At 32.5% G+C, this 13,763-nt stretch overlaps 1 protein-coding gene across 1 annotated transcript; it reads left to right on the forward strand.

The window, feature by feature from the left end:
• Positions 1 to 11,924: 11,924 nt before the first annotated feature.
• On the forward strand, positions 11,925 to 13,552 carry LOC106299113 (RING-H2 finger protein ATL11). The gene is made up of 2 exons (XM_013735251.1): positions 11,925 to 13,167; positions 13,338 to 13,552. The coding sequence occupies exons 1-2, from the start codon at positions 12,121 to 12,123 to the stop codon at positions 13,500 to 13,502; spliced, it is 1,212 nt and encodes a 403-aa protein (XP_013590705.1). The 5' UTR covers positions 11,925 to 12,120; the 3' UTR covers positions 13,503 to 13,552.
• Positions 13,553 to 13,763: the final 211 nt, after the last annotated feature.

The following is a 13,763-nucleotide window of genomic DNA, read 5'->3' on the forward strand; positions in this document are numbered from 1 at the left end:
TAATTGTAAGTCGTCTAGTTTTAATAAAATATTGATTTTCCAATTTTCACCAGACGACTGAAATGTAAGTCGTCCATGAAAGTCAAACTTCTGAAATAATCCAGTCAAATGCAAAACTAACCTATGACGACTGAAATGTAAGTCGTCTATGTTCTTTGGAGATTTTTTTGTAACCAAACAAAATCAGACGACTTAACTTTCAGTCGTCTCAGAAAACAAATTTCAAAGTCACTTGCAAAAATAACCTCTGCGTTGACCATACGACTTCCAGGTAAGTCGTTTACAGCCAGACGACTTACCTGTAAGTCGTCTGGACGAACAGATCTGGAAAAAATTTTGATTTCATACCTTAAATTGGTGAGATAACTTCCTTAGCACACATAAGGCTTCTTCAAGAACACAGAATCTCAAAAGAAAGTGACCCACCTAGAATCGTTAGCTTCTTTGACTCAATGAACCATAAAAAATGTAGAATCAAAATCTTGAGTTTTTAGCTTAATGTGGAGAGAAAGTGAGAGAGATGTTGTGTTTAATTCATAAGAATGAAGAAAGAAGAAGGGTAAATCGATTTTGGGAGCACTAAGAGCTTCAAATTGGTTGTTTATGGTGGTTAGGGTATTGATGACAATGACAATCTTGTAATTACTTGAAGATGATGAGGGTGAGAGAGTAAAAATGTCATTTTCGGAAAAAAAAAATTGAAGGCATTTTCGCGAATTATATGAACTTGTGGGGTGAATAGGACAAAACTAATTTCCGAAAAAAAGAGGTTAGTTTTATGTTTGTCTTTGAGTTGTAGGTCAATTTTGCAAAAAATCCTCAAATTTAATCCAATTATCGTTATCTAAGTTGTTAATTATGCTCCAAAATAGTTCGAACAAAGTTATATAGTAAAATTCGGTTTGAGGTAACATGTAAGAGTTATTAAATTCAAAGGGGTGTTACGATATTACATCATCCAATTTTAAAGAAACTTAAATAGTATAAATTAATCCATTGTTAAAAAAATTTGAATTAAATATCCAACATTAGATATAATATATTCTCAATTTAGTAACATTAAGTTAACTTTTCTGGTAAAAATGTGATTTTTTTTAGATTTTTCAAAAAAGTCCAAAATATTTCTCATTTCAAATTACTCCAGCATATATTTCTCGTTACTTTGAAAAAAAAAAATGATGCATCAATTCCTATTTGTTGTTATTTACAAACTGACGCATACATCTAAACGTTTTCTAAACAATATTTCCTCTATTTTATTATATAAGGTGTTACGTCTAAAAATACGAAATAAAAAATTAATATTTCTTACAAAAATATCTGCAAAATTATATATTAAAATTGATAATTCTCTCAAATAGTAATTTTTAAGTTAATAGTTTTTAAAGAAGAAAATAACAAAAATAGCTCATTTTTATTTTGAATAGTAATTTGAAATTCTATCCTCAAAACCCCACATCTTAACGCTAAACTTTAATTCTAGATTAGTTAACCTTACGATATAAATATATTTTTATTTTTTAATAAAACTTCTTTTACTCTTTTTTTTTAAGACTATTTTTGTAAAAATAAATTAAAAAAACCTATCTTAAGAAGTTTCTCTATTAAAAATGATTCAACTAATCTTAAACATGACTATCAAATATAACTGGTTGAAATTAAAGCTGACACAAGTCTCCAAATATTTATATTTAAAACAAAAAAGACTTTATAAACCATGATATATTATAAAAAAAAAAGAAAAATAATCATAGGCTACGTGAAGTATTTACTACTACATGACTAACCGTACGTATTATATTAATATATACATAGCTACACGAAACGTATGTTATGAATGATTATTACGTAGTTAACATAAACTTAATATCATTAATTCAATACGTGATGTAGACGTTTTAGACATTAAATCAGTTTCATTCTTCTATTTAATCAATTAAAATCCTATCCATCGGAGTATAATTTAACTAAAATTACTCATCACCACAAAGAAAAAAGTCATAGAAAATAGGGTTTATATTCAAATCGGTGAGAAAAAAAGAAAATTGTTGAAAAGGTATGGGTTATTGACCAAAATTGAGAGAAAAAAGTTAATTGACTTCGAATAAATATTCTTTATCTTGATTTTGATCAATAAGCCCTTATTATTTAGCAGACAGATTTGCACGTGATGCGAAAAATTTTCTTATAGCTATGCTATATATCGATTCTACACCTCCAACTTGGTTCTCCAAATCGGATGGTTTAGTTACTTAGATTCACTGTTGTTGTAAAAAAAAAAACTCTTACTGTTTTACCAATTTTTTTTTTCTTTCACTGATTTGAATAGAAAATTTAATTACGTAGATTTTTCCATTTGTCGTGACAGAGAGACAACGTCTCTGATTTTTAACTTTTTTTCTTAAAAAATTGTGGCGAAATATAATTTTGTTTTATTGTGCTAGAAAGTGTTAAATTTTAGTTAAATTACGGTTGGATGGCTCGGATTTTAATTGATCAGTGAAAAAATTAAAAGAATTACCATCTTCGACGTTCACGTCATCTTTATTTTTAGATTAATGAAATTAAACTTGTGATGTAAATAATATAATATTATTAAATTCAAAAATGTTACTATACATAACATATATTTTGTGTAATTAGACATACATTATTTTGGTCTCTATGGTTGTCAATGCTTCATGTAACTAACCATCATTTTTCCTTGCGTAAAAGAGAGTAAAGTACATTTTGTATTGATTTCATTTAGAAAATATACAAAATCTTTGGCTAAAAAAAAAAAAAAATACAAAATCTAGCTTCTGTGGAATAAATTGGCGGTGGGGGACAGAGAAGTAAATTTGAAACAAGAATGAGAGGAGAGTGAGCAATTTGACTGTGTGAGTGCCTCACAACACTCTTCCTCTCTCTCATAATAGTCTCCAACATTGGCTTCTCTTTTCCCGAGATGACTTCCTAATAACACAATCCAAAGCTCTCTCTCTCTATTTCCGATCAAAAAAGTCGAGTAGCTTTCTGCAGGAGTTCCATTTCCAATGTCTTTGTTTCCCATCTAGCTAGATGATACCTACACTTGATCAAATCCATGATGAATCTTTTTTTTTAACGGGCCGAAATCCAAAGACAAAAATCTATACAACAAAACAGAAGAAACAAAAACAAAGACAGAAGCCCAAAAAACAAAGGGCAAACCAACCCACTCATGGAGAAATCAGAAAGGAAGGTATACATGTCTGAACCTCAACCTAGAGGGACCACGCGTCCTTTCTCCTACCGTTTATGCCACCTCGAGATTTTACACCGGAGAATTGAAACGACGATGCACCGTAACCACCGAAACACACTGGCGTCACACTAGGAATACCATCCTTCATCATCATCTCCGACTTAATAGACACCACCAACCAAACAGAGCAAATTAACCACCGGAATCCACCGGAACCTCAACTACAACCACCGAAAAGCCACCTCCAACAACTGTATTGGAGGTTTAGGAAATTCAACAGCAAACCACACAATCTGAGATTCAAAGAGCATCAATCGATTGGAATCGAGATCTCATCCAAACTCAGACCAAAACCCGTAATCAATCATTTAGCGTCAACGGCTAACCAAACTTTAGAAACAGAACACACCGAGCTAAAGACCATACCCCATGATCTTCTCATTACAAACATCAACACCAACCGAGATCAAAAACATTCACGCCGGATGGTTTCACCAAAGAGAGCGCGAACTACCAGAATCCACAGCCGGCTACACAACATCAAGGGGACCACCGTATACCAGAGTCGAAGCCTACTTGCCAGGAGACTACACCGTCGGAAAGTTCTCACCGGCAGGGAACCACCGCGGCTCACTCTCTCTCTCAAGGTTTTAAGAGAGAGAAGAGAGAGAGTCTACCATTCCCTTATCAGGTTTGTGAACTTATTACTTATCTCTCTAGCTGACCTAACTTGTGATATTTTTTTTTCTTGATATTCAAATCCATGATGAATCTATTCTTCGTAAACAAATGGTTTTTATTTAAATGGGTTGAGTTATTAACTTATTCTTTCCCAAAATAGTCGAAGTTTTGGATGTATGCACACGAACTAAGTTATATACTTTTTACTAAAAAGTAACATTAAAAATATAAATCATAATTAATTCAGCCAATCTTTAAAAATAAGTATAAAACATCATTGACCATACAATTTTCAATAAAACCAAGATTAATATAAAAATATCAAAACATCATCTATTTTGAAACATTAAAAACTGTCCAAAACATCATTTATTTTGGAAGAACGGACTACTTGAATAGCATAAAGAAAAAATGTACCAGGAGGGAGTAGTTGACACTGGTTTCCAAAGTATTTGGTGTTTTCAGTATAATACGTTAGTTATTGGTTAGTAGTAATACTCAATTTTACAGAATAGTAACGAAATTTAAAATGTAATATAAATATTTTGTTCATATATACTCCATCCGTACAAATTATTATAGTATAAGATACGCAAAACCAGTTGATCCAGCCCGACAGCGTGAATATCAAACACTGAATACTCAATATATAAATCGTTTTTCTATCGGCTCAATAATCTTTAAAATGTCGATAATGACATTCCATACGGTTTTAGGGTTCTGATGGTATGCAATTTAATACTATTATATAGTCTTTACTTAGAACGAAGATGTTTTTTCTTGAAGAGTGTGATAGTTTTATGTTAATAAAGATTGTCTTTATGCAATTTATCAGATTCGTGTTCAACTTGAATTAAACTATGATTGAACAAAAAACCAATCTACGGCACTACAGTTTAACAAACTGTAATTCTTAATTTATTCGGCGACATACGCAAATAACGTCGCAATTTTCTCTTTGTCGTATTTAGTTAAATGCACGCTCTTCTACATTTCTCATGTCCTTATTAGTTCCACGTCTTTATTTCTATCGATTAAAATTTAACAACGTTACTATTTAGTTTAATATATTCGTATCGTGATGTTCTGGTCACATCTTCGTCGGATTATGGCGCGCATATATATATATTTTTTAATTTTCTCACTGATTATCTACCTTTTTATCCTTACGGTTTAACAGCAGCCTGTAAAATGATCTGCAAAGATTTTAAGTTTCATAGTAGTCTCTTAGATCATCATTAATCTCAGTCTTTTAACTGGAGTTCTTAGCTTCGGCTTACAGACGGTTCTTAATTTTTCTTGGTTTTAACTAAGAAAAATTAAAAACTGTCTATTAAATAAGAGATATAAGAGCTGTCGCTTAGCTGAAAAGTGTAAAGAAAAAAACAACAAAAAAGTGTCAAATCATGAGTTAAGAACTTCGACTAAGAAACCGAGGTTAATCATGCCCTTAGGTATATTATACATGTTTAAAACATTTCTTAAAATGGAATTTCGTTTCAGTACTGCAACCCTTGGTGAAATGAACATTAGACCATTAGCATAATAACTCCAATCAAGATTTAAAATTTAAACTTCGAAAATTGATATAATTTCACCGTTTAATTAGTGAAAACAAATGGTTAAATATTTGTTTTTCATCAAAATAACAGACTTAATTAAAACTATGCAAACTAAACTGGAAATTATGTGTTTATATAGATAATTTGGTTAGGTGGCTTTCACTTGTGTGAAATTTTCTACCATTATATTTTGAGTCTAGGATTCAACATTGCTGAATCTTTTTTTAGCATCTTTGAATCTTCTCCCAATATGCTACAAATGCAGACTATTCTTCCGATTAGAAGCCATATGCACCATAGTCTAGCAATATGTCCCCAATATCATATGAAATTGGTTAAACAGTTTTTAATTAATAACTTGATATTGTAAACAAAAGAATTACATTCTTAATATACATATTTTACCCCAAAAAAATTATATTTTAAAAGGGAGAGAATACGTTCTATAAAATCATTGGAACGACTAAGTTTAAATTTAATGACCTCCGCCCACCTATTATTACAGATCGGATCATGGCGTATTCCCTAATAACGACGATTACTATTTTTTTTGTCATCTGTAAATTTGATTTAAGCACCAAAGGTGAACAAGTTCAGTACACACTATCATCCCATCAAAACAAAGATTGAATGATCAAACAAAAAGAAACCGAGGCCACAAATTACATAAGCCGAATAGAAACCGGAGCCATAAGGCGGATAGGAACCAGAGCCATAAACTTGGAACACAACTTTCACCGAGAAACATCTCCACCACTATAACATTATCAACACCGCCATGAAGCTAGCACAAATGCCCACCTTCATCAACACCCAAAGAAACCGGAAGCTAGCATAAAGCTAGAGAGATACCTTTGGACGAGAACCCAAACAACAAAAACGCTCGTGACTTGGCTGAGACCACAAGACGAGACCAAAACCCCTGAATTTGCAGAGAAGTCCCTTGCTCAAACGCTTGAACAACAAAGTAATACCATCGAAGATAAAGATGGAGCAACAGGAATCTGCAGACAACACATAAGTGATTAAAATAAGACTGCAAGACCGACGGAGAGGGGGGAATGAACTCTTAACCTGAAGACACCAAGGAAACACCACCAAATCAACATGCCAGCCTTAAACCAATTTCCGTCGCTACTATAGATAATTAGGAAGTAAGCACTTGCATGAATTTTACCAACACATAAACCCAACTAAACAGAAGCCTACTTACTCAAAGAGGAAGGTCCGCAAAGCTAGGACGTGTAGAACCCAGTGCACTACACATCGACTTCCCGAGCCGTCAAGGCTCCTATGCTCAGCTGATTAAGACGACAGAACAAGACAAACGCCCCTCTCATGGCACCGGCAAGCTTGCCGGATACCGGAGAAGGCAAACACATCATTTTCTCTTTTTTTTTTCTCTCGGCGGCTGGATGACGATTACTGTTCAAGCGTTGTCTTTTTCATCCATTTTTTTTTCATCCATTTTGGTTTGTTATTTTATTACATATCCAATTTGTTTTCAAATTTGCAATTAATGTAATTACAATTATATTAATTAATTCTATCAATTTTGATATGATAATGTTTCGTATTATATTATATATATACGAAACCTAATCTATTACATAACAAATAAGATAATGATTCGAAGTTCTCTACTGATGAAGACTTGAGATAAATTATTTTATTTCACTATTTGATCACTCATATACGTTTAAGTAAACAATAAGAAAATTTTGAAATATATGGACTAAGTCACATCTGAATGTTAGCAGAGTTTACCTTACATATTTCTACATGCATTAACGAAATTAATGTTGAGAGTTTATTTCCTCGAATTTTTAGTTGAGCGGTTATTTTACGATTTATCTTTAGTTGAGAGATTTTATTACTAAATGCGATGAAATGTTTTAAAAATTATTACTACTTATGCATTATTTAAAACTCTTACAATCGATTTATAAGCCTTTAAAGTAGTTTCTAAATTCTAATACATTATTTATCAATTTTATAACTCATTTATAAAGCTTTATAAATATTTTTATATTTTTATAAATGATTAATAACATTTAACAATAATTTTATAAGATTAAAAATATGGTTATTCGTCATACTACAAAAACACAAAATAAATAAATAAAGTAAGAAAAGTAAATTAAATTAAAGATATAGTTTTATTGATTAATATGGTTTGGAAAATAAAGAGAAGAAAAATAATCCTGCATTTATTTCCCAGAAGAAGAAGAAAGTATGACTCGAAATCCATAAATCGTATAAGATTAAAGATATGGTTATTCTAAACTAATTAATTATCCTCAACACTATTTATAATTTAATATAACTTATAAATCTTAAATTATTTTATATTTGTCAATAGTAATATAAGAAAACTTTATGTGTTTCTTCCTTTATAAAGCTTTATTGGTTTATTTTATATTTTCATAATATCATGGTTATGAATAATCATGTATTATTTCATCCTAACAAATAGTAGAAATTATAAGATTTTATAAAATCATTTTTAGGCCTTATAAAATCATTCGTAAAATTATTAAAATATTTATAAAGCTTTAGAAATTTATAAAATTGATAAATTATTTTATAAGAATTTATAATTTAGTTAAAGGCTTATAAATCGATTGTAAGAGTTTTAAATAATGCATAAGTGATAATAAAAAATTTAAAACATTTAATCGCATTTAATAATAAAATCCCTCAATTAAAGATGTATCATAAAAATATCTTCACCTAAAAATTTGATGAAAAAAACTTTCAACTTTAATTATGTTAATGTATGTCATCATCCGTCTAAAATACTGTGACAGAATCAGACCAACGTTAACGGAATTAAAATTAAGAATTTATTTCGTCGATTTTTTAGATGAATGGTTTTTTTACGTGAATTTGCCAATAGACAAAGTAGTCCTAGCTATACATTATACAAATACTCTAATATGGATGTGTTCTCTCTTACTAACACATAAATACACTACAAATTAAACGAGATTTTACTTTGAACTTTATCTAGTATATATTTTAATGCAAATGTTTCTCCAAAACAAATTTAGTCGCACCCTGCAAATACATTAAGGTCTTCATGAAAATAAAGCCAACATATCGTCGATATCGAAGATGAAAACTGAATCTCAACGTGGATGCAAAACAAAAACATTTGCCTCGAAAATTCAGAAACTAATAGTAGTCTAGAATAAAGAAGGTCCTTACATAAAAGGGTCAAAATAAATAAGTTATGATTAGAACATCTTTATTCCTAAAACCCCATTTGGAGTTCTTATTTTATTTTAATTTTTTTTTTTCTGATTTAAAAAAAAAAAAATTAAAATCGAATCAATCATGAGCTGTCACATGTCAATGGAGTCCGTGAATAGTGCAAGAGGCGTTCCTTATTTCGTGACTTTTGGCAACGTTTCTTGTTGTTTTGTGAGGTCTACGCTGATTTTTTTTGTTAAAAACTTTTCCTAAAAAGTTGGGATAAAGATGCTCTTAGGTTTTCCAGGGGAACAAAGAAAACACGTGCATGTATCCAGATTATTCTACATTGTTTGACTAGTGAACGGTGATTCAATTTTAATATCTCGTCTACAGTTTTGATATCATAAAAGGAAAATTACGAAAAGATTTGTTCTATGGATCTTGAAGATTACCAAATTTAACCAGGATTTGTGGTTTGGTGGTGATTAACTTAAGGACAAAAAGTCCAATACGGTGAAGCTACTAGAATTCGAGTTCTAGCCATTGGAAAATTAATATTTCGGCATAGCCAGGAGCAAGGAACCAACATTTGGCAATACATGATTAATCTAAATAACTTACGTGGAGCTGGGATACACCTGTATAATTAAAAAAAGAAAAGAGATTACCAAATTTGCTGGTGTATTTATAACTTGATTTATAAAATGTGAGAATATTAGTATACATAGTGAGATATTTACATTTTAAAATTGCAGATAACACATGAACTACAACAAGCCTATAGTGCTTTCTTGGTTGTTGAGATAATTCTCTAGTTTATTAATTTTGATCTTCTTGATAATATCGTGCTTTTTCGTCATCTTTGAAAATTATCTAATAAGAAAATAATTAACAAGCAATCAGATATATAATCAATAATATAATCATGTCATGTGAAAATGGATAGATGGTCCGTATCTCAAATGATCTCTAACACATCATATTTAAAAATATACTTTCAACACATTAGGGTCCAGAAAACTAGTAGGGTTAGAAATTGAAATAACATTAATTTTTTTTGGAAAAGTCAGTTAAGACAAATATGCACGTTTTGTGATTATGTTTGATAGCTACCCTGGACATGTAATACGCACGAAAATGCATGATGTTGCAATTTGTAGTTATTAAATTCAGAATATCCAAAATATATATTTGCGGTGATAAATTTATTAACACAAAGGCATAGGTTACAACTAAGCACCCTGGAAACACACACCGTAATCTACGTTTTTTAAAATAAATCTGCTAGATTAGCATGTGGCTTAAGCGTAAATCCCGCAACCTGAAATTCCAACTCAAGGACTGTACTTGTTCGATTCATGTGTTTATGTTCGTAACTTTTTGTCTTAAAGAATATAAAACATTGAGTGGAGATAACTGGATGTTAATTTGTCAATATATATATATATACCAGATCACAACAGTACATATGTTTGGGCTAGAATAAATTACTAACCTCAGCAGTCATCACATGCTATTAATATAAATCCATGAAGCCCAATGATTTGATGGCGGACAAACATATATTGATCTTCGTTTTGTTCAATATTACAGAAATATTAGGAATAATAAATAATAGGGATCTTTTTCAACAATTATATGATATATATGACAGAATTATTATTATTTCTCGTATAAAACAGTTTGAGAACTATGAAGCAATTATAACCGATAACTTGAGAAGGTTTAGTGTTTAAAAGAAAACTTCAGAAGGTTTAGTAATTTTTAAAAGAGGTATTTTAGTAATTGTGTAACTTTCTAAGATTATCTGAGAAACAATCTCTAGTTTGATCAGAACAAAAGGCACCAAGTTCGCGATGATATTTGTATGAAATCAATCAGAAATTATTTATACAGGTTTTTATAATGTTTTATGTTCTAACATCTTGCTAAATAGTGTTTGCGGTGGTGGAATTAGTATACAGGTTTTTATAATGTTTTATGTTCAATACATGTATTAATTAGATAATGAAATTAGTAATCATTTTTTATGAACCAGTCAAAAATATTTTTACGAAACATTTTGGCTTTCTCATGTATACGAAGCATATAAACCTTTTAGTGACACTTATAATAAATTAATAACTATCATCTTTCACAAAATTAATAGCCGCACTCACATCCATTCTTTCTGCTTTAAACAAATCGAGTTCTAAGTCAAAAGAAGATTAGCAGACATATATATATATATATATAAAATATACTATATTACAACTTAAACAAGAAAATACAAAATCTCATGAAATCAAATGATTTATAAGTCAAGAAGATAATATAAAAAATTAGTAATACAATTTTGTTATTGAAAAAAACTGAAAACGACCTTGGACGGTATTATATATAGTTTAATTAACTGGTCCAAATAGAGCATTTTAAAAGTATATATTCACCTTTTCCTCAAAACTATACTCATCTTAATTATCCTTATAATATTATGTCACCCATAGTCAAAGTCACCACCTCTCTGATCCAATCATTATCCATCCATACGGATATATGATCAGATTGAGGCTCTACAACCTTTCTATTTTCTTAAGATAATCAATTAGAGCACGGATCCAATAGAGTTATTGCATGCATAACCTATAATTGGAGAACGACGTGATGACCACATGGGATGAAGCACGATGCAAAGCCAAATTAGAGATGACATATTTTATTTTGTTAGTAACGTGAAACTTTCGTGAGTGATTGCGTTATAAACCCATACTGCAAAATGCATATGCTCAAGTTTTAAAAGCATATTTGACCAAAGAACCACCATCTCACACGGCCACTGGTTTTTCTAGAGGTTACCATTGTGATTCTATGATACATCAAAATCTTTGTAAGAAAAAAAGTTATGATTTGATATTTGATGTGGATGGATTACCGACATTAAAATAAGTTTATTTCACTCATATTGTTCGTGTTAAATTATAAAATCCGAAACAAAAACATTTGCTTGAAAGTGGAATAAGCCTGAAATACTTTGGAAAATAAAAATTACTCAATTACAAACCGGACACATTTGAACAACCGGAACATTAACAAATCTTGGTCATATTTGCACTAACCGGTTGCTCCATTGATAATTACATCCCAACTTATATATTGATGGAAAAATCACAATCATAACATATACTTTATACGAAATGTTACATCTAACATATTAATTAGTTATGATGCAAACATCTTCTAAATAGAACCATTGTTAAACCTTCAAAGTCAACCTACCAACCACAAAGGCCCTTTGTAACCATTGGGCAACCCCAAATCGCAGTTTCTCTTATTGTTCCTCTCCTTTTTAATTATGATATCTTATCATACCATTTCCTTTGATCATCACATCAATAAATATTTCTGTCCTTCCCCAAAAAAAACATAAGAGCGTTGCATGGACCAGAGAGCCAAACCGGGTAAAGCTTGGTCCTCATGAACACCCGAAGTAGAATCATCCTCAGCCGTTCGATCATTGGTCACCATGGTTCGAGTCTACGGCTACTTCTCTTTCTCGTGCTCTTCTCCGGCCAAGTTTCAGCTGAAACTCACAACGGTTCAGATATGTATGGAGAAAGCTCTCGGTTCGACCCAACCATGGCAATACTCATGATCGTCCTGGTCAGCGTCTTCTTCGCTCTCGGGTTTTTCTCCATATACATCCGTAGGTGTCTTGAACGATGCATGGGCAGCAACAACCAACACCCCCTCGACGTCGGCGGCAACTGGCTTTCCCTGAGCCGTCCACAGGCTCGTGGACTCGACGCGTCGGTCGTCGAGACATTTCCGACGTTCCGATACTCAACGGTGAAGACGCTCAAGATTGGCAAAGAAGCCCTTGAGTGTCCTGTTTGCTTAAACGAGTTCGAAGACGATGAAACGCTGCGTTTGCTTCCTAAATGTTGCCACGTGTTCCATCCTGGTTGTGTAGACGCTTGGCTCCGGTCTCACGCCACATGTCCTCTCTGCCGCGCCGATCTCGTCCCTGTACCGGGTGAATCTGTTGTTTCTGTCCAGATACCCGGTTTAGCTGATAATGCTCCCGGTTCTGATTTAACCGGTAACCGCACTATGGTCTTGAGTTCTCCGGATGTGAGGCTAATTGACTCGGTGGCGTTGACCGGTAACCAGAGTAGGCCACGTAGGTCTCTGTCTACCGGATGGAATTTAGCCGGTATTTTTACCAATTCTGACTCGCCCGGTCAACATGCAGAGAATCTTGACCGGTTCACGCTTAGGTTACCGGAAAACATTCACAATAAGCTCGTGAACCCAAGCCTTTCGAAAAGCCACGTAGAGTTACCTCAGGTGATGAGTTCAGCTAGAGGGTACAGAGCCGGTGGACTAGAGACGGATCGAAACTATTTCTACTATGAACGGTTTGATGACCAAGATGGCCGGTTAGACCGTAGACCATTCTCCATAACACCTCCGTACCGGACATGTTCGATCAATACGTCTCCATGTGGCAGTGGTGATCAGGTGCGTTCTGCTACACCCAAGGGTGGTTTGCTTCCATCCTTCACTAACATATGATGAATGTCAAAGAGGTTTGCAACCTTTGGGGTCTCCATTTTTCTAGAAAATTGTGATTTTATATTGGTTAGTCAACCAATTCAGGAAGTATTATACCATGTGGCAGTGGTGATCAGGTGCGTTCTGCTACACCCAAGGGTGGTTTGCTTCTAGCGATGAAATCACCGTTTGATCGGTTGTTTCTTGGAAAGAATAAGAATATTGGTGAACGTTCATCAAGCATCAACATCGGTGAGCGTTCGTCGGATCACCTTCGCTCCGCCGATGCTAGCCCTGTGTAGACCAAGTTGTGTAATTGGTTATTTGAGAAAGTTTTAACTTGTAAATATTTTATTTTTATTCTCTCATTCTGCATTTTCAGTTTTAATGTTATGGAACGAAGTCTCTATTTGTTCTCTGTTTTCTTTCTCGAGGTCTTTTTTTTTTTGAACACCAAATTATCATTAACTTAAAAAAGACAGACTCAAACCCCCGAAGGAGAAATAGATGAAGTAGCATTACATAGTGCGAACTTAGCAAGCTGATCAGCTGCTGAATTTGAA

This window comes from Brassica oleracea, chromosome C6 (genome assembly GCF_000695525.1).
Source record: "Brassica oleracea var. oleracea cultivar TO1000 chromosome C6, BOL, whole genome shotgun sequence".
Classification (NCBI taxonomy): domain Eukaryota; kingdom Viridiplantae; phylum Streptophyta; class Magnoliopsida; order Brassicales; family Brassicaceae; genus Brassica; species Brassica oleracea.